The sequence below is a fragment of the Polypterus senegalus genome, chromosome 10, assembly GCF_016835505.1.
Source record: "Polypterus senegalus isolate Bchr_013 chromosome 10, ASM1683550v1, whole genome shotgun sequence".
In the NCBI taxonomy this organism is placed as follows: domain Eukaryota; kingdom Metazoa; phylum Chordata; class Cladistia; order Polypteriformes; family Polypteridae; genus Polypterus; species Polypterus senegalus.
Window position 1 is genome coordinate 150,748,581 of NC_053163.1, and position 21,123 is coordinate 150,769,703.

At 43.3% G+C, this 21,123-nt stretch overlaps 1 protein-coding gene across 3 annotated transcripts in view; it reads left to right on the forward strand.

Moving 5' to 3' along the window:
- Positions 1 to 21,123, forward strand: part of ano8b (anoctamin 8b) — a 200,341-nt gene that overhangs the window by 146,520 nt on the left and 32,698 nt on the right. For 2 of the 3 annotated variants that reach the window (XM_039767063.1, XM_039767061.1), the window contains exons 7-13: positions 2,734 to 2,861; positions 3,058 to 3,219; positions 3,856 to 4,008; positions 4,978 to 5,104; positions 12,708 to 12,763; positions 14,923 to 14,997; positions 20,562 to 20,696. In XM_039767063.1, coding sequence (XP_039622997.1) covers positions 2,734 to 2,861; positions 3,058 to 3,219; positions 3,856 to 4,008; positions 4,978 to 5,104; positions 12,708 to 12,763; positions 14,923 to 14,997; positions 20,562 to 20,696 — 836 coding nt within the window. The remainder of the gene's footprint in view (positions 1 to 2,733; positions 2,862 to 3,057; positions 3,220 to 3,855; positions 4,009 to 4,977; positions 5,105 to 12,707; positions 12,764 to 14,922; positions 14,998 to 20,561; positions 20,697 to 21,123) is intronic. The other variant, XM_039767062.1, reaches the window with a different exon arrangement.

The window sequence follows — 21,123 nt, forward strand, 5'->3', positions numbered from 1 at the left end:
TCGTACTGCCCCTTCTATTGAGTGGCGCCCTCACTCTCAGCCTTATAAACCTCGCAGCACAGATATAATGGCAAAAAATCCGGCTGTCACCAGGTGCTCAAAGAAATCTAACTTATTACTTCAATCACTCTAGACATTAAGACAAAGCATAGGAAGTTAAAAACAGCATGGTATTTATTACAAGAATAATAATAATACCACTGGAGCAAAGAATAATAGAAAATAGGTACTGATAGGAAAGTCTGAATATATATAGTCTTTAGGAAAAGCTTATGAAAAAGTTACAGATGACAAGGATGAATGTCCCAGGGAGGTGTTTGATTTAGCAATCGATGTTCTTGATGCCTTTCTGACGACCAGTGCCATCTTCGTCCATTCCTCTTCTTCTTCTTCTTCTCTTTGCTTCTCTTCTGTCTCAAACCAAGGCATATTTATTATGAAATGTCATGCCGTGGTTTCACAACACAAGCACCTGATTGGCTGGCTGTCAAAATGGTTGATAAATTAATTCCCCAGGTAATAAAGTTCTTTGATATTGCCTCAGTTTTCCTTTCCCAGGCCGTAAACCCAATTGTTGTCCCAGATGTCCATCCATAAAGTAATCAATAGCCTGAGGTATCAGCTCAACATCTTTTCCCAGGCTGTAATACCAAATTCGCACTAAGCTGTGAACAACTGTTATAAAAGTAAGGTGTAAGGGAAGAAAACCTGCTTTGATTTGTCTTAGTTCATCTGTCGTCTTGTCTCAAACAAAATATAATGCAAACCAAAATGTACAGATTTCATACACCATAACACCGTCGTACCACTCCACATATGCTCTGGAAAAGCCAACTCAAACAAAATCATAAGGAAAGTGCAGATAATTATTGACTTACGCTAATAATAATGCTAATCTAATAATAAAGTGTGAAAACGTCCCAGGCTGTGATTACTTGTCATAGGCCCCAGATTTCTCAAACCCTATGATGGCGTAATCAGTTTCTGATGTGTTTCAGCAAGTTCAACTTATAAATAATAAACTTTTCCAAACCAATACTTGGAGGACACCAGCAGTCTGGGGTCAAGCAAAACAGTGTACTATAAAATACAGACTTGGACAAATATGTTGTTCCCCTTACAGCTTGCTGAACAAGTGCTGTATGTCCCCTGAAAAGAGATGACCTGAAAAGCCATTTGTCCCTTGTGCACCTGCATGCCTATGCCATGTCATTGAGTAAAGCAAAGCAAGTGTGACAGGAGATCAAGTGTTGCTTATTCAATAAAGAGATTCTAAAATGGCCTGGTCACATCTGTGGAGACCCCATAAAAGATCCTAAATAATGTGATTCGAGGGGTTTCTCTGTTTTCTTGAATTCGTATCACTAATGTCTCCAATTGTGCAGTCAGTCATTCAGCCTACTTAAATGGAGGTGAGGCCGTCCCTCTGCTGTGTGGTATCATTGTGTGTCCCACGCTGAACGTGGAGCGGAGAAAGCAAAGGAGAGAGTTGTATGAGGAGATCAGAAAGACAATGATAGACCAGCATGTGATAGGCAAAGGCTAGAAGACCACCATCTCCAAGCAGTTTGATGTTCCTGTGACAACAGTTACACACATTATGAAGAAGTTGAAGGTCCATGGGACTCTAGCCTTTGGAATTTGGAAAACTGATCCCAGAATGGGCAGAAGGAATGAGAATGGTAGACAAGAAGCCAAGGACAACTTCCAAAGAGATACAAGCTGACCTCCGAGGTGAAAGGCCGTCAGTGTCTGATTGCACCCTCCATTGCTTTTTGAGTGACAGTAGGCTACATTGAAGAATACCCAAGAGGACGCCACTGTTGAAAGAAAAACATCAAAAAGCCAAACTGGAAATGGCTAGAAATGCATACCGACAGGCCACAATGCTTCTGGGATAATTGTCTTTGGACAAATGAGACACAGCTGGAGCTTTTTGACAAGTCACGTCAGCTCTGTGTCCACAGATGAGCAATAGAAGCTTTCAAAGAAAAGAACGCCAGGCCTGCTCTGAAACATGGAGGAGGCTCGGTGATGTTTAGGGGCTGCTTTGCCGCATCTAGCATGGGGTGCCTCGGGTCTGTGCAGGGAACAATAAAATCTCAAGACCATCAACACATTCTGGAGTGAAACATAGTGCCCAGTGTTAGAAATCTTAGTCTCAGTCACAGATCATAGATCTAATAAGATACTGTAATGACCCAAAACACACAGCTAAACGCACCAAGACTGGTCAAGAACAAAACATTGGACTATTCTGAAGTGGCCTTCTAAGAGCCCTGATTTGAATCCCCTCAAACATCTATGGAAAGAACTGAAACATGCAGTCTGGAGAAGACCCTCTTCACACCTGACCCGACTGGAGCAGTTTGCTCAGGACGACTGGGCCAGACGACCTGTGGACAGGTGTTGAAGTCTCATGGAGAGCTCCAGGAGTTGCTTGTCTGCAGTGATGGCCTCTAAAGGTTGTGCAACAAAGTATTTGGTCGAGGGTCTCATCATTTGTGTCCATGCCATCTTCATTTTGTGATTATTTGAAATATTCCAGCAAATCCAAACTCTAAAGCGAAGTCAGATTCTTGTTAAATGCGGAATAAACCACAATGGTTGCTGATGCTTTTGGTCAGTTTAAGTTATTTCTGAGACAATTACAGGTTCTAACAAATCTGCCCACGTCTATGTGTATGTGACCAGACCCTTTAAATGACTGAATTGTGTTTCTTGACCCAACAGATGACATTTGTGACTATTTTGGGGTGAAGATTGCCATGTATTTTGCCTGGTTAGGATTCTACACCACGTCTATGCTGTACCCTGCAGTCATCGGGTTCGTCCTATGGATGTTGACCGAGTCTGACCAGGTGAGGTTCTGAACATCACCACTACATTTCTTCCCATACTGATCCTCTTGAGGTTGCTTGACTCTCCTTAAAAAGCTGAGTTGTTGTTTTTTCGCAGGCTGAGCGTCTTCAGATTAGAATGTCCTCCAGATAAAAGTGATAAACACTCAAAATTATTTGTGCTCCCTGTGTCTGTTTGTGTGTGTGTGCGTGGCAGACAAGTCGGGATATCTGCTGTGTGGTCTTTGCACTCTTCAATGTAGTCTGGGCCACTCTGTTCCTGGAGCGATGGAAGCGCAGAGGGGCTGAACTCGCCTATAAATGGGGGACGCTGGACACCCCTGCTGAGCTTTTGGAAGAGCCTCGTCCTCAGTATCGGGTAAGAGCTATTTTTGTTGATTCCACGCCATGTAAAGATTTTGCTTTACACCAAAGATGTTTTACAGATGATGAACTTGTTCTGAGGTGAAGTGGTGCCTCCTGTATGTCTGTTTAGAAGTCAGTCTGTGTTCTCTCAACAAAACATCAGCTCTTGTACAGACCCTCTTTAATTTATACTAGGACCCCGTTCTTTAGAATTTAAAAAGCAATGAACTTTTAAAATAAATTCTACGGCTGTTTCTGTGCTCACATTACATAGATCAGTGGAGAGCGGTGTGAGGAGAGAGCAGTTCTCTAGTACAGGGAAAGTGATGGCCCACCTTTGCCACATCGACTTTTTGATATGAATCTAATCTGATTCAATTCACGATCCTCTCTATGCCTCACATTTTATTCCAAGTGTTTGGAATAACATAAACCTAACTAGCGGTGACGGGGCGGGGAAGTGAGGTCTTCAAGAACATTTATGTAGAGTGTAGTCGCGGCAATGCTTTCTGTCGTGTTTTCCTTTAATTCTCACACAGATCAGCGTGTCATCATCTCGTGAGCCCTTTTCATTCTGTCTCAGCTGCTGCCTTAGATCTTTGCCGATGTGTTCGAGAGAGTGACCACCCCGACCTGCTCTTTGTCTCAGGGAGTGAAGAGGTTAAGCCCGGTGACTGGCTGTGAAGAGTTTTATTACCCCCCCTGGAAGCGGATGCTATTCCAGTATCTCGTCAGCCTCCCTGTCTGTCTGTTCTGCGTGACCTTTGTCTTCCTTGCCATGCTCATCTGTTTTGAGCTACAGGTCAGTGTGCTGTAGGTGTGTGTTAAGTGTGGGAAAGGGTGGAGTGAAGGAACCTCAGGCAGAACCCTTCATGATAATCTAGCTGTTGTATAGTGCCTTTCACATCTATCTATCTATCTATCTATCTATCTATCTATCTATCTATCTATCTATCCATCGTTATATAGTGCCTTTCCTATCTATCTATCTATCATTATATAGTGCCTTTCATATCTATCTATCTATCTATCTATCCATCATTATATAGTGCCTTTCCTATCTATCTATCTATCCATCATTATATAGTGCCTTTCATATCTATCTATCTATCTATCTATCTATCTATCTATCTATCTATCTATCTATCATTATATAGTGCCATTCGTATCTATCTATCTATCATTATATAGTGTCTTTCACATCTATCTATCTATCTATCTATCTATCTATCTATCTATCTATCTGTCTATCATATATTGTTTTTAACATTTATCTATCTATCTATCTATCTATCTATCTATCTATCTATCTATCTATCTATTTTATAGTTTTTATAGTGTCTATCTATCTATCTATCTATCTATCTATCTATCTATCTATCTATCTATTATATAGTGCCTTTCATGTCTATCTATCTATGTAATCCTGCCATCTACTCTATAATATCTGTCTATCTGTCTGTTATTTAGACTCTTTCATTTCTATATTTGTAAACCTGCCATTTATAACGCAGTATCTTTCCATCTCTCTGTTATTTAGTGCTCTTTAAATGTGTCTATCCTGTATGTCTTGCCTTTCATATTTTTCTGTCAGCTCAGTTTATATGCACAGATCTTTTACATGTCTAGTGTGACCGCATTGTTAAGTGCCACAGGGCACGCTTGACATTATTGGCAACACACCAGGGTTTGTGACACAGATTTCAGCTCTCTGATGACTGCTCACGTTTCAGGATTATTAGATTGTCTTTACTTTGTCATTTTCAAACAGGAGTTTGTAATGGGGATTAAAGAGCTTCCGCGCATTGCCCGGTTTATTCCCAAAATCATGTTGGCTATCACTGTGACTGCCTGCGATGAGGTCTACAAGAAGATTGCCTACTGGCTCAATGATATGGGTGAGTAATGGCTGTGACCCATTTAGAAAGATTTTTTTTTTTATTTTTTGTTTTTAGTGTTTATTTGCCAGGCCCCCTTATCTCAGTTACTGGCAGATCACACTCCTTAAACTCCATTTGAAGGCTTATGCTGGTGTGCTGGAATGGAAACCCAGTGCAATAGCTAAAGCTCAGATCCACTGGTAACGCTGATTCTGTCCTGGCCATAGATCAGCGTAGCCACTCTTTGTCCTGGGGCAAATTTTTCTTGGGGTTACGGATGTTTGCAAGTGGACTCCACGTGTGCCTTGAGGACCCGTTCAGTGCTTATGGTCCTGCACTTTGTGGTATTTTGTGCCAGCTGCTGTGGCTGCTGCTATGTGCTGTTCTTTCCCTGTGTTTACATGTTTAACAAAAAAAGGACCACTTCACCCCAAATGATCAAATTGTTTCCTGTCACTTGCAGTGGCATGCAAACTTTTGGGCCACCCCTGCTTAAAATGTCTGCTATTGTCAACCGTTAAGTGAGCAGAGGATGAACTGATCAGCAAAAGGCATCAAGTTACAGATTTCTTGTCAGCATTTTATGTAAGATTAGTGTATTGTTTTTGTTTTGTACAGTTGTACAGTGAAAAAAAGGAAAGGAGCACCGTGCAAACGTTTGGGCAACCCAAGTTATGTGAGGTCTTTGATAATACAATACAATACAATTTTTATTTGCATAGCACACAATCAAACAAGGAGTGCCACAACAAACCCTAAGCCTTGACTCTCTAAGAACCTTTGTAGGGCAAAAATGGAAGAAACCTTGGGAAGGGAACTTCAAAGAAAGACCCATTTCCAGGTAGGTTGGTCATGCATTGGTTGTCAAAACAAATGGGGTTAATACAATAAAATACACAGATAACTTTTCCCAAGGTGGTCTCAGACCTCCCTTAGCTCGTCAGGACTCTGGCTTGTTCACAGTCATTCTTAGGAAACCCCAGGCGATGCAAACTGCAAAGCTGTATAAATTCTGAGACTCCTCAAACCTTCTCTCAACAATCAGCAGCCATGGGTTCTTCTAAGCAGACGCCTGGCACTCTGAAAAATAAAATAAAAAGAATTGAAGCTCACCAAGCAGGAGAAAGCGACAAGAAGACAGCAAAGTATCCTCAGTTCGTCATATTATTAAGTAATGGCAGTTAACAGGAACAGTTGAAGTCAAGTTGAGATCTGGAGCACCAAGAAACGTTTCTGAAAGAACTGCTGGTTGGATTGCTAGAAAGGCAAATAAATTAAAACCACCGTCTGACTGCTGAAGACCTTCAGGAAGATTTAGCAGACTCTGGAGTGGTGGGCCACTGTTCTCCTGTGCAGCGACACCCGAACAAATGTGACCTTCATGCAGTGGCATGCAGAAGCTAGAAGACGACCCGGGGAAAACTCCTTGATTGTATGCCCCCAGAGCAGAGGTGCTGTCAAAGTGACTGGTAAGGAAGGTACATGAATATGATAAAGAAAGGCATCTCTATTTACATAAAATCCAACATCTGTCTGTCTGTCCACTTTTCACGAGAGAGCTACTTAACGGATTGAGATCGGGTTTTTTGTATAATTTGCTTGCTCGACTTCTCTCATTGCGCTAAGTATAATAGTTCGCTTGAGCTGCCAATTTACAGTGGTGTGAAAAACTATTTGCCCCCTTCCTGATTTCTTATTCTTTTGCATGTTTGTCACACAAAATGTTTCTGATCATCAAACACATTTAACCATTAGTCAAATATAACACAAGTAAACACAAAATGCAGTTTTTAAATGATGGTTTTTATTATTTAGGGAGAAAAAAAATCCAAACCTACATGGCCCTGTGTGAAAAAGTAATTGCCCCTTGTTCAAAAATCACCTAACTGTGGTGTATCACACCTGAGTTCAATTTCCGTAGCCACCCCCAGGCCTGATTACTGACACACCTGTTTCAATCAAGAAATCACTTCAATAGGAGCTGCCTGACACAGAGAAGTAGACCAAAAGCACCTCAAAAGCTAGACATCATGCCAAGATCCAAAGAAATTCAGGAACAAATGAGAACAGAAGTAATTGAGATCTATCAGTCTGGTAAAGGTTATAAAGCCATTTCTAAAGCTTTGGGACTCCAGTGAACCACAGTGAGAGCCATTATCCAGAAATGGCAAAAACATGGAACAGTGGTGAACCTTCCCAGGAGTGGCCGGCCGACCAAAATTACCCCAAGAGCGCAGAGACGACTCATCCGAGAGGTCACAAAAGACCCCAGGACAACGTCTAAAGAACTGCAGGCCTCACTTGCCTCAATTAAGGTCAGTGTTCACGACTCCACCATAAGAAAGAGACTGGCCTGCTAAAACGACCTGCATGGCAGATTTCCAAGACGCAAACCACTGTTAAGCAAAAAGAACATTAGGGCTCGTCTCAGTTTTGCTAAGAAACATCTCAATGATTGCCAAGACTTTTGGGAAAATACCTTGTGGACTGATGAGACAAAAGTTGAACTTTTTGAAGGCAAATGTCCGTTACATCTGGCGTAAAAGGAACACAGCATTTCAGAAAAAGAACATCATACCAACAGTAAAATATGGTGGTGGTAGTGTGATGGTCTGGGGTTGTTTTGCTGCTTCGGGACCTGGAAGGCTTGCTGTGATAGATGGAACCATGAATTCTACTGTCTACCAAAAAATCCTGAAGGAGAATGTCCGGCCATCTGTTCGTCAACTCAAGCTGAAGCGATCTTGGGTGCTGCAACAGGACAATGACCCAAAACACACCAGCAAATCCACCTCTAAATGGCTGAAGAAAAACAAAATGAAGACTTTGGAGTGGCCTAGTCAAAGTCCTGACCTGAATCCAATTGAGATGCTATGGCATGACCTTAAAAAGGCGGTTCATGCTAGAAAACCCTCAAATAAAGCTGAATTACAACAATTCTGCAAAGATGAGAGGGCCAAAATTCCTCCAGAGCGCTGAAAAAGACTCATTGCAAGTTATCGCAAACGCTTGATTGCAGTTATTGCTGCTAAGGGTGGCCCAACCAGTTATTAAGTTCAGGGGGCAATTACTTTTTCACACAGGGCCATGTAGGTTTGGATTTTTTCTCCTAAATAATAAAACCATCATTTAAAAACTGCATTTTGTGTTTACTTGTGTTATATTTGACTAATGGTTAAATGTGTTTGATGATCAGAAACATTTTGTGTGACAAACATGCAAAAGAATAAGAAATCAGGAAGGGGGCAAATAGTTTTTCACACCACTGTATTTGCGTGAATCCGAGAGAGACGCAGCAGGCTGAGGGGTCAGGAGGCGGATCCCTCCTGACTCACGCTCAGATATATTCACGCTAATTTGAGACAGAGGCTGAGGGAAGGGGGAAGCGTGATGTCAGGAGTGGGGAGCCGGGCTGGGCCTTCCTGATTCACGCGCCAGCCTCCGTTTGAGTCAGTCTACTTCTGGTTTTTGCAGTACAACTTGCCTCGGCTTAGCTAGCGATACCTGTTTGTTTATTGTTCTTTAAAGTTTGTCCTATTTTTACTGCTACGCGGGTGGAGCCGTGGGGGACAGCTAGTTAAATATAAGTGAACTGCAGGACATGAACATTACAGGCAGTCCCCAGGTTACGGACATCCAACCTTACGAACGAGACCGTAGCTGCAATGCATGCGCCTCAGTAACTCACACTCCATCATCTTCGGCCTGGGGATGCTGCAATAGGTGGCTGGAGGGGGGCGATTTCACTGCTCGCGGCATGTAGTGCCCCTCAGGCAAGCGGTGACCTGTGGTCCATAGTCACCGGGGCCACAGCTATCACTCGTGTGCAGGATGATAGTTCGCTGCCCGCCCACTACGCCACCACAGCTACTGCTCCTGACTGGACTCAGGCTGGATGGAGTGAAGGTGGCGTTTCACTGCCCACCCAGCACACATGGCTAGTAATGCTGCAAGCACTGACCCGGTTGTGGTTGAACGGAGGCCATTGAGGGTGAATGGGGCGGCGGGGGGTAGCATTGTAGTGTGGCTCGGATGGCTGCCTGTTGAATGGGGGCGATTCACTACCCACCTTTGGCCGCAACGTGTTCGTTCTTGGTGGGCGGATGCTGTAGTGGAGGTGACTTTGTGGTGGGCAAGTGATGAACCCCCTCACCACCCACATTCATTCTCAATAGCAAGTCTGCTTGTACTGTTACGCATGTAACATGAAGTTGTCTCTCGTTCAGTACACCAGACGTGTTGACGACGGGTGCCTTCCTGCTGTGATAGCATGAACAGTGCTGTGCAGAAGAGCTCATCTTAACCTTTTGTCTTCACCCTTCAACAATGTCTCTGAAACACAAATCTGATGCAAGTGATGGTGATGCAGTAAAGAAGAGAAAAACCATCACCATGGAAAATAAAGTAGAAATAATAAAAATGGTCAGAGAGGTGTGAAACTCCATCATTCATTGGCAGAGCACTTGGTTACAGTCAGTCAACAATAGCATATATTAAAATAATGGACCTGTTCTGACTTACATACAAATTCAACTTAAGTACAAACCTACAGTCCCTATCTCGTACGTTACCCGGGAACTGCCTGTACATGCCTTCCTCACTCACGCGCCAGCCTCGGGGTGTAACCTGAACTCCGCTTAGCTAGCGAACGTGAGAACTACTTAACGGATTTAGATTGAGTTTTTTTTCTATAATTTGTTTCAAATTCCGGTTGATTTTGCGACTTCTCTCATTGCGTTAAGCATCAAAGTTCGCTTGCAGGAGCGAGATATTCGCACAAATCCGAGAGAGGCTGCGGGTCGACGTGAAGGGGAAGTGTGACATCAGGAGTGGGGCTCCTCACTCACACGCCAGCCTCCATTCGAATCTCTCTATCTCTCGCCACGTTTTGGAGTGTACTTTAGCTCCGCTTAGCTAGCGACGGCTAGTATTAAATAAGAAATAAACACTTTATTCAAATTAAATATTCATTTCCCCAAATTAGATCTTCCTCTCCGAAAACAATTGTACTACTTCATTTTTTACATCATCTGTGAGGAATTCTTTTTCATTGCTGACTAAAGCCAGGTTGGTCAGACGCTCTTGTGCCATGGAAGACCTGAAAGGTCAAGAACCTCGAGTGAACTCCTGTATATGTAAGAATTATAACCATAACCCAGGTTTACTCGGGCTACACAGAGTACACGTTTCTCCGTCTTACCTTACTGGACTAGCTAGAAAAAGAACACGGGAGATGAAATAAGTGAGGTAAACTCAGTCTCAGAAAAACACTTCACTGAACCACCAAGGTTGGACAAATAACCCCTTAACACGTTCACTACGCACACGGGACTGAGGGAAGGGAGAGGGAGCGGAGCATCTCTCTCATGCCGAAGCCCTTATCAAGATCGTTTGATTCATGGGTTCAATTTCCTGTCCCATGTGAAATAATCATAGTTTTCATAATGGAAGGCCTCTTGCTGCACAGAGCCCAGTCACTTCTAGCGCTTAGAAGTCAAAGTGCTTCACTGAGAATGAGCTATAAATCATTTCAATTTGTTCATATTAATTAAAATTATTTTTGAAACAGGATCTCCTAGAGAGCAACACTCTTTTGATTGGATGCCCCACCCCCTAGATATGGAAACTCAGGGTCATCGCCCCCTCACGGCCCCCCTTTCTGCATGCCACTGCTTTCATGGTAGAGTCAGCAGAAGAAAACCTTTCCTGCATTGTAGCCTGAAGTTTGCAAATGAACATCTCAACAAGCCTGATGCATTTTGGAAACAAGTCCTGCGGGCTGATGAAGTCAAAATAGAACTTTTTGGCGAAAAAAAGTGCAAAGGTATTAAGCATGGCAGAGGATCAATCAGGCTTTGGGTTAGGGTTAGGGTTGTATTGCAGCCAGTGGCATAGGGAACATGTCATTGACAGATGGAAGAATGGATTCAAATAAATTCCAGCAAATTCTGGAAGCAAACATCACACCATCTGTAAAAAGAGGATGGGGCCTACAACAAGATAATGATCTGAAACACACCTCCTGGGTCATCCTGGGTCTTCTTGTATTGATCCCACAGTCACAGTGACAGATTGTTTGATCAGACACTGGTGACACTTGACCTTGGAGTTCAGCTCGTATCTCTTTAGAAGTTGTCTTTGGCTTTTTTGCCTCCCATTCTCACTCTTCTTCTGCCCATTCTGGGGTTGATTTTTCTCTTGTAGCCACTGTGACAACGAAGAGACACGAGACATGGCAAAGGTTTCGGGGCAGCCACCCTGTATAATCTGTTTCCTGGCTGCAAAAAGTAAAAGTTTAAGTTTACAATACAGAGTCCAAAGCAGAACTGAATTCCAGGGGTAAGGAGTGAGGCTTTATAGGAAATCTGAGGGAAGTGATGTCGTCCTCGGGGCCGGGACCAGAAGTGGCGTGTCTCGAGTCCAGGCAGTGGCTCCTGGTGGGATTTCCCGGGAAAGGTCTGCAGGGAACTCAGAAAGAGCGTTAGTGCACAAGGCTGATGTATTACCATATTTCTCCAAGCCCTTCAGCTGCCTCCTACTCACATGTGTGACACCACATTCTAGGGAGGTTGGCTACAGTCCCATGGACCTTCAACTTCTTCATAATATTTGCAGGTGTTGTCAGAGGAACATCAAGCTGCTTGGAGATGGTGGTCTTCTGGTCTTAGTCTGTCACATGCCTGTCTATCATTTACTTTCTGATCTCCTCACACAACTCTCTCCTTTGCATTCTGTGGTCCATGTTCAGTGTGGTACACACAATGACACCAAACAGCAGAGTGACGACTTTTCTCCATTTAAATCGGCTGAATGACTGATTGCATGATTTAAGACGTCTGTGATATGAATTCAAGAAAATCCTTCAAATCTAGTTATTTAGGATCTCTTCAAGTTGTCCCAACAAACGTGTGCAGGCCATTTTAGAATCTCTTTCTAGAATAACACTTGACCTCTTGTCACATTTGCTTTGCTTTACCTGATGACATGCCAAAGGCATGCATGTTCTCAGGGGACAACGGATTTTCATTTTGTCACTTTTCAGGAGGCATGCAGCACTTTTTCAATGGGCTGCTAGGGGACCAACAAATTTGGCCCACACCATAGGGTATTTGCTGAGGAGCTCAGAAATCTAAGAGGACAGTGGAGTTGAACCACGGCGTCTCTGGTCTCCTACCAGCCATTTCAGGTGGTTCAGGTGGAACATTGGCTCCGAACATGCTGGAGGAATGAGATCTCTTGATTGTACGTGAAGTGTCTGTGTAGTCCAAAGGAAGATGTGTCAACAGTTTCTTAGAATTAAGGAAGCCTGGTCAGTTTAGCTCAGCTTCTTTCTACCATAAGACAGATGGAACAAGAATGATGATGATAATGATTGATGAACGTATGGATCACCATGCTGGTGAGCAACCAATTCCCTTTCTTTTCCACACATTTTAATCAACACGCCTGAGTGTGTGTTCAGTCAGGCAAATATTGCACAAAGATGTCAACTTTATTTTCTTTAGATGACAGTATTGTTTTCAAATTGGGTCAACTGGTTGCGTCAGGAGTCAAGAGTTCTCTGGAATCATCCCCTCATTGACCAAAACATGGCTTTCTTTTTGTTTCTCATTCTTTGCAGAGAACTACAGACTCCAGAGTGCCTATGAGAAAAACCTCATCATTAAAATGGTTCTGGTGAGTATCAAGTGTCAACGATAGTACTAGGGTGTTGTACCGTGTTAGCCATTATGAATGTAGAGAAAAGCCAAGCAAAATGACACCTTTTATTGGCTAACTAAAAAGATTACAATATGCAAGCTTTCGAGGCAACTCAGGCCCTTTCTTCAGGCCTCGAAAACTTGCATATTGTAATCTTTTTAGTTAGCCAATAAAAGGTGTCATTTTGCTTGGCTTTTCTCTACAAGTGTCAACGATCAAAGCCATTGTCAGCTACTGAATTTCAGACTAGGCTGGAGTTCCATTTGGACATTTAGTTTTATAAAATTTATATTTGACGCTTTTGTTCCAAGACTAAGGCTTCACCCACACTAGTATGTTTTTGTTAAACTTCATTTTTACGTTAAAATGTTTTTACACTCCTATTCTGTTAGCTTTGTTCCCAATCATTGGGTCGTGACACAAGGACGTCAAGATTCACACCATCTGGAGATGGGTGATTTGTTGATTTTTTTACAGGGACCCCCAGGAACACACGCAGCCTTGACTCAGCATGCACCCATTCACTCACAGAGCTACTGATAACTGACTCAAAGTGTCGATGGCGATAATTATTTACATACTGTGACAGATAGGGGGTGCTGTCGTCCCCTTGAACCCTCAGATCAGACTCCAGACACCAGATAAAAGTCCAATAATTAATTTTATTAGGACAATAAAGTGCACAAAGCACCCTCCACTCCACTATACTCATAAACAATCAAATATTAATAATCAATAATCAAATCCTCGACTCCCAAACGCGTTGTCACCCTTCCTCCCAACTCAGCTCAACCCTGGGATCTCCCACAGTCCTTTTTATAGTTCTTGACCCGGAAGTGTTTCTCTTCTCACTGTCCATGTGACTGGCAACACTTCCGGGTCGGATGAAAACTCCTTTTTTCTTCAACCCGGAAGTACGTCATTTCTACTGTCCACGTGACTGGGACGTACTTCCGGGCTGTAGGGAAAATAGTCCTTGATCCCCCCTGCAGCGTCCTCTGGCGGCCCCCATGGAATCCAGCAGGGCTGTGAATAAACACTCCATTGTCCATGATTCCCTACTGGCATTCGGGGCATCTCTATGCTGCAGGGAGGGCTCCATCTAGCGGCCTGGGAGTATTGGCCGGGATGAATGCCATATACCACAATACACAAAACCGAATGAAACAACAGACACTACTCAATAAATAATTAACACTGATACTGAAGTCCAACACGGTCCAGCATTGCAGTAGCAGATAACAATGAATGAGTGGAATGATCAACACCCTGTGAAAAGCCCTCTGAAAGAAATGCAAAGTTTTGCATGCTCTCAATAGTCATATATTTCTGAAAAAAAAACCATCTCAGTGTTGCAGTATTGATAGGGGTAAAACATCCATCCATTATCCAACCCGCTACATCCTAACTACAAGGTCACGGGGGTCTGCCGGAGCAAATCCCAGCCAACACAGGGTGCAAGGCAGGAAACAAACCCTGGGCAGGGCGAAACTCATAGACTTTTCAAAACGCGGACTCTAATCACGCTCTGATTTGTTTGTTCGTATTACGTAGCCCTTCCCTGATTGGGTCCTGTTCATAATAACGTCTCTTTCACTGATTGGAAACAAAACATTTTCTAACAATACGGACACAGACGAATTGCTTTCCATTTCACTTGTAGTGTTGCTTATCTGTATGTATCTAAATTGCATTTTGTACAGTTTTGAATGTTGCTTGCGTACGCAGAAGGCAAATAATTTATCGGTGGCTAGAGTTTTGCGATAAATCCTATGGCCGGTGATGTAGCCATCCCTTCAAGGATTTTCCCAGAGATGCCCAGTGTAGGCGAACGACTGCGTCATTTGAGATTTCAGTCGATTTTGCGTACTTTCATATAAGATGGATAAACGCTAGTGTGGGCGGAGATCGTTATCATTTGAAGACAAAGCGTTAATAAGTGTGGATGCTGCCTAAGAGTCCACAAGCTTTTCCCTAAAAGCAGGATGACTTTTGACTTTTCTTGTTTGTTATAAAATTTGAATAGCTTTTGAACCCTTTGCAGGGGAATGTAATTTTTTTTATTTGCACGTGCTTTATTGTGATTATGCAAATTCACTTTTGTCTGTTCTCTTTGTCCTTTTTATCTCTTCCAGTTTCAGTTTGTAAATTCTTATCTTAGCCTTTTTTACATTGGTTTCTACCTCAAAGATATGGAGCGACTGAAAGAGGTGAGGAAATTCTTCAGTCTGATAACGTTTTACCAGAGTAAGTCATTGCCAACAATTTTCTTACGGTTGTTTTACGTTTTCTTTATTTATCCTTTACTTCTGATATTTGTTTTCCTGTTTATACAAAGTTTAACCAGCATACACTGCAGGCCTAAACCATAAAACTTCAATAATATTAAAAAATGACATCCTAATAAAGACAATTAGCAAAGAGCGGAGTAGACATGTGGGCAGACGACGTGGAATGATGAATGAAAGGCTACAGCGACTTCGGTGTGCTCAGGAGGTACTCGGACCCCTTCACTTTTTTCACATTTTGTTGTGTTGCCACCTTGTGCTAAAATCCTTTAAATTCATTTTTTTCCCTCATCAAACAGCACTCAATAACAATAAGACTGGATATTAGACATTTTCGCAAAACTATTAAAAATAAAAAACTGAACCATCCCCACGGACAGTATTCAGGCCCTTCTTCTCAGTACTTTGGTGAAGCCCCTTTGGCAGCCATTCCATCCTGGAGTCTTCTTGGGTTTGACGTCACAAGCTTCACACCCCTTCATTTCGGGGATTTTCTGCCGTACTTCTCTTTAGATCCTCTCAGGATATGTCAGGTTGAATAGAGACCATCGTTGGATGTCTGTTCTGATGTCTCTCCAGAAATGTCTGATTGGCTGTGCAACATTCCCAGAGTTGAACGTAACCCACTCTTCTCTTGTCCTTGCTTTGTGTTTGGGGAAGTTGAATGTTTGGACCATTTTGAGGTCCAGGTGGTTGTTCATGAAGGACATCTCTGTACTTTTCTAGATTTAGCTTTCCCCCATCCCTGACTTGTCTCCAAGTCCCTCCCACTGAAAAACAACCCCACCAGTATGATGCCACCACCACCATGCTACACCACTAGAATTGTACTGCACAGGTGATGCGCGGTGCAGGGTGTCATCCAGACACAACACTAACCTTGGTTTCATCAGACCAGAGGATCTTGCTTTTCACGGCCTGAGAGTCCTTGCGGTGCCTGTTTGAAAACTTCAAGTAGGCTTCCATGTGCCTTTTACCGAGGAGAGGCTTCTATCTGCCCATTCTATCATAAAGTCCAAATCGATGGAGTTTTGCAGTGAAGATTGTCCTTCTGGAAGTTTCTTCTCTTCTGGAAGTTTCCTGGAGTCTCAGTCAGAGTGAGTATCGAGTTCCTGGTCACCTCTTTTACTAAACTCATTCTCCCTCAGTTGCTCACTTTGGCCGGGTCACCAGCTCTAGGAAAAATCATGGTTGATCCAAACTTCTTCCGTTTAAGAAGTATGGAGGTCACTTTAACTTTTGGGAACCTTCATTGCTCCAGAAATGTCTTTGTAAGCTTCCCCAGTTCTGTGCCTCAACACAATCCTGTCTCTAAGCAATTCCTTTGATGTCATGTCAACTGTGGGTCTTTTCTAGGCAGTTGTGTTGGTGGACAGATGTGTTTAGGTTTCCCTGGAGATGTTTCACTGGGTTCAAGTCTGGGCTCCAGCTGGGCCACTCAAGCACATTCCCTGAGTTGTCCCCAAGCCATTCCTGTGTTGTCCTCATTTATTCTTTAGAGTCACTGCCCTGTTAGAAGGTGGACCTTTGGCCACGTCTGAGGTCCAGAAAGTTCTAGAGCAGGTTTTCATTTAAGATATCATTGTGCTTTGCTCCATTTAGCCTTTCTGCCCCTCTGTCTAGTTTCCAAGTCCCTGCTGCTAAAGAACAACCATTGGGGTTGTATTGTGTAGGTGAAGAGTGGTACCTGGCTTCTTTTAGAAATGACAACATCTCACTGTCTTTACAAGTCCATTAGATGCCCTTTTGTGAACTCCAAGCAGAACTCCGTGCATATTCTACTGAAGAGAGGCTTCCCTCCAGACAGTTTGTCAATAAGCCCAGACAAAAGGAATATTGCAGTGCTGGTTGTTGTCTTTCTGGAATTTTCTCCCATCTCCAGGCAGGTTCTCTGAAGCTCAGCAAGAGTGACCATCGGGTTCTTTGTCACCTCTCCTACCAAGGCCCTTCTCCCATGATTGCTCAATTTAGTGAGGTGGCTAGCTCAATTAAGAGTCATGGTTGTTTCTAATTTCTTCCGTTTAAGAGTTATGGAGGTCACTGTGCTCTTGGGAACCTTCAGTGCAACAGGACCTTTTTGGAGCCTTCCCCATGTTTGTGCCTTGACACCATCTTTCCTCTAAGCTCTGAAGTGCAACCACTAGAGGTTACCATTGAGCTCCAAACTACAGACACAGTAATACAGCACACATTTTTAGAATAAAATATTCTTAATCTTCACAAGCACCTCTTCACAATCCTCCAATAATCCGCCACAGTAAAAGTACAAATAAATTCACCAATTCTTCATCCTCTGTACCCGAAGTTGAGTGTTGCCTCCCAACTCTGACTCAGTGATATGAGGTAGTGGGCGCTCTTTTATTCCAGACCTGGGAGTTCCTCCAACGCCATATATTCTGGGAAACACTTCTGGGCCATAAGAAAAGTAAGGAGGTCCTTCCATGACAGTGCCCCCTATTGGCATGTAGGGCCCCAAATACGGCTGCATTTCTGGACTCCATATCCTAAGCACCCCTGCGGGCATCCCAGCTGGGTTGCGATGTGAGGAACACTGCCACATGGCATATGGGGAATGGAACTGTTCCCTATTCCTGACTATTGCTGGTCCATCCTTTAATTTATACCGGCCAGACACAAAGTTATTTTCTTGTACAGCCAGCCAGTTCATCTGTCTTTCTTCTCCAGCCTCCCATCTGGGTAATGGATCCTCTTGCTTTCTGCCTGGGATGCCTGTTCTCCTCTTACAGCAGGCAATTCCTTTGACTTCATGGCTTGGTTTTAGCTCAACCATGGACCTTCTATGGACCTTCTCAAATCAAGTTTGATCAGGTGGACTTCAAACAAGGTGTAGAAACATCTCAGTCTTATCAATAGAATGGGATACACTGGAGGCAAATTTAAAGTGTCATAGCAACTTGTGTCAGTAGTGGGATATTTCAGTTGGTTATACTAAAACAAATACTGTGTATATATATAAATATATATATATATATATTGTGGAAGTTGACCCGGACACAGACAGGCAGACACGTTCATGTCACCCACAAACACGTTTATTTACAATATTTACAAAATATATGGTCACTAAGACCCACAGTCCACAAGTGCACAAACCCCAAAGTCACAGTCCTGGCCACAATGCCTTTCTTCGGCGCCTCCACTCTCCTCTCTTGCCTCGTCCTCCTTCCCCGACTCTAGCCTCGAATGAATGGAGACGGCCCTTTATTCAGTACCGGATGAGCACCAGGTGTTCCCGGCATTCCTCCCTTGGCCACGCCCCAGCGTGGCGGAAGTGCCGGCTGTCCTCCCGGCAGCTCTCCAGGTAACGTCCAAAGTCTTGCCCCCAGCACTTCCTGGTGTGGCACAAGGCATTGGGGCACCTCCTGGCGGTGACCACGGGCCCCTATAGGGTGGAGCTTCCATGCCCTGTACCCATGGCCCCCAGAGCAACCCAGAAGGCAACCCCCACGTGATCCAGGGTGGGCACAGACCCACATCCGGTCCCTCATGACGTCCCGGTCATGGCCCCTGGCATCCCTGACAATATATATATATATATATATATATATATATATATATATATATATATATATATTGTTTTCACTTTGTCATTCTTATATTAAATGTTGTTTAGTGAGGAAAAAACTAATTAAAATGATTTTAGCAAAAGGGGACAACATAGCAAAATGTGATAAAAGTGAAAGTGTCTGAAGATTTTCTGAATCCACTGTGAACAACCAGAACACTGGTAAAGGCAGAATGAAAATCGTAAGGATGATGTTCCTCCCTTGGTTGTGGTTCAAAATCTTGTTTTGTTCATTTTTGAGTGTTTGATGTCTGCTAATATTGTCGACCATTTAGTTTCTAGGTGTTTATGTATCTTGTGTTACACAGCATGTGTTTTATGGGTGGTGTTTCTCCAACAGGTGGAGCCAATCACTCCAAGGGACTGCCCTCAGCCCTAAAAAGGTGGGGACAACCCACAGTCCTTTGCGGTTCATTCGAATGCACTTGGCAGTTAGTGAGTGAGTTAGTTCCCTGTGATTTTCCTGTGCTTGTAGTTTATTGGATTATTCTGACATTTTTGCTCCTTTTCATGACTTGTTTAGGAAGGAATGCCTTTATTGCTACAGGCAGCTCCTTTTACCTTTGTGCTCTGGTGAGCTTCCTTTTGTGTCTCCGTGCACTTTTAGAAAATAAAACTTTTCTCTCTGTTATAAAAACAAATCTTGGAAGGCCTGGAAAGAGACGAGACGAGAAGTGATTTTCTCAGAGACACTTTAACGTCCCGCGAGACAAGGCTGTGAGACAAAAGGGCAGCTGCTGTACAGGCTTTTAAATGATCGACGCGCAGCGCGACAAGCAGAACACGCAGCTCAGCAGCAGCAAGCCAGAAGCTGATCAAGCAAAAAGGAGGTAAAAAAAATGTATTTGTTTCCCATTGTATCACCATTTAAGAGGGGGTTTCAGAGGAGCAACCGCATCTCCTTAGCGTGCATTCAGCCCCCCTCTTCACAATGCGAGCAGTAGTGAGGCGAAGTGGCTGGCACGTAGCACACCTCGGATTGGGTGGGGGGGTTGGGGAGTGGTGAGTGGTCGAGCGAAGCAAGCCGGGGGCAAAGCCCCCTAGTTATTTTATAAACTAATCCTGTGTTTTTTTGCCCGTGTTACTATCTGGATTTTTGATGGTTCCCCCTCTAATGGCCATTTTTGGATATTTTCAGGACTTTGTGCTTAGGAGCTCTCATAGTAAATGATGCTGAAAATCTTTAAACCTAGATAAAGACCACCTAATTACCACTAATGTCACTAATATGCATAAATAAAATTGAGCAAATCGAGTCTTTAAATTTCGGATACCCAGCCTTTTGTCTGCTTTACCTGATGTCTGTTCCACTTGTTGTTAATTGTCATTATTAGGATACAATTAAGGGAAAAGTTTAACTTAACAGGAAAGCAACAAATGACAGTTAAGCATTTAAAACTGTGGAAAATAGATATACAAGTCGCAGGAATGTACATCTCGCACTGTTGAAGAAGAAGAGAAGATAAAAGAGAAGCTCAATAAACAGTGAGATCAGCTTGAAGGAAAATGCCTGACTGATTGTGAAAATGGTCAGAAAACAGAAACCTGTTAGCTACAGGGGGTCCCCCAAGACTGAAGCTGCAGACCACTGCCCTTAACAGTGGATTTATTACTTTAGATTCACCTGCCGCTCAGGAGGCTTTTCTAGTTATTTCAAGTGTTCATCTTGCATTCTACTCTTTAAATGAAACAGGGGGGCTCAGATCTATGAATGAGGTCCACCGAACGTTACTGAATTTTGATCTAAACATCCCAGGGGAAATCCTTCTTAAAAATACATAAAGGCTTGGCCATCTGTGTTCACCATTGTGCTAACCTTCTCCTTTTCTCCCTCCACTCATTGCTTGTTCTTCTCCTTCTCTTTATCCCCGTCTGTCTCTGTTGAATGTGTGTCCTCCAGCTCCTGCTCATTTTCTCCCTGTCTCAGAGCATCCTGCGGCAGATTAAAGACGCCCTGCTCCCCTACATCCTCCTCAAAATCCAGCTCGTCGTCATCTACCTCAAGCGTGACCTGGCTCCCCGGGTCTGGTTGAAAGTATGGCAGGATTCCCTCCCGCTTGCTTGAAAGCTTGTGCATCTGCCATCTTTTATTTTATTTTTTGCTCCCTTATTCTTGGGTTGTGCCTAATTCTGCCTGCTTGGTTGATGGCGCTGGGCTGAAGGGACTCCCCACTCTGTAATGTTTGTGGCATCGCAAATTTCAAGTTAGCTTCTAAGCAATCCTCAGTATCTAAGCAGCTTTGGAAAGGTGGGCAATTAAAATAAGCCAATTCCCATTTGACAAAATAGGATGAACTTCTTCAGTTCTATTTAAAGGATACGTTGACTATTTTTCAAGTCGAAACAATTTTTTCACTAATGTGGTACACATGCATAATTGTGCTCTAAAGTTAATTGCTTTCTATAAATTTAATGAAATTTTTGTCCCACACTGGAGCTTTACATTGTAGTCTGTGGGAAAC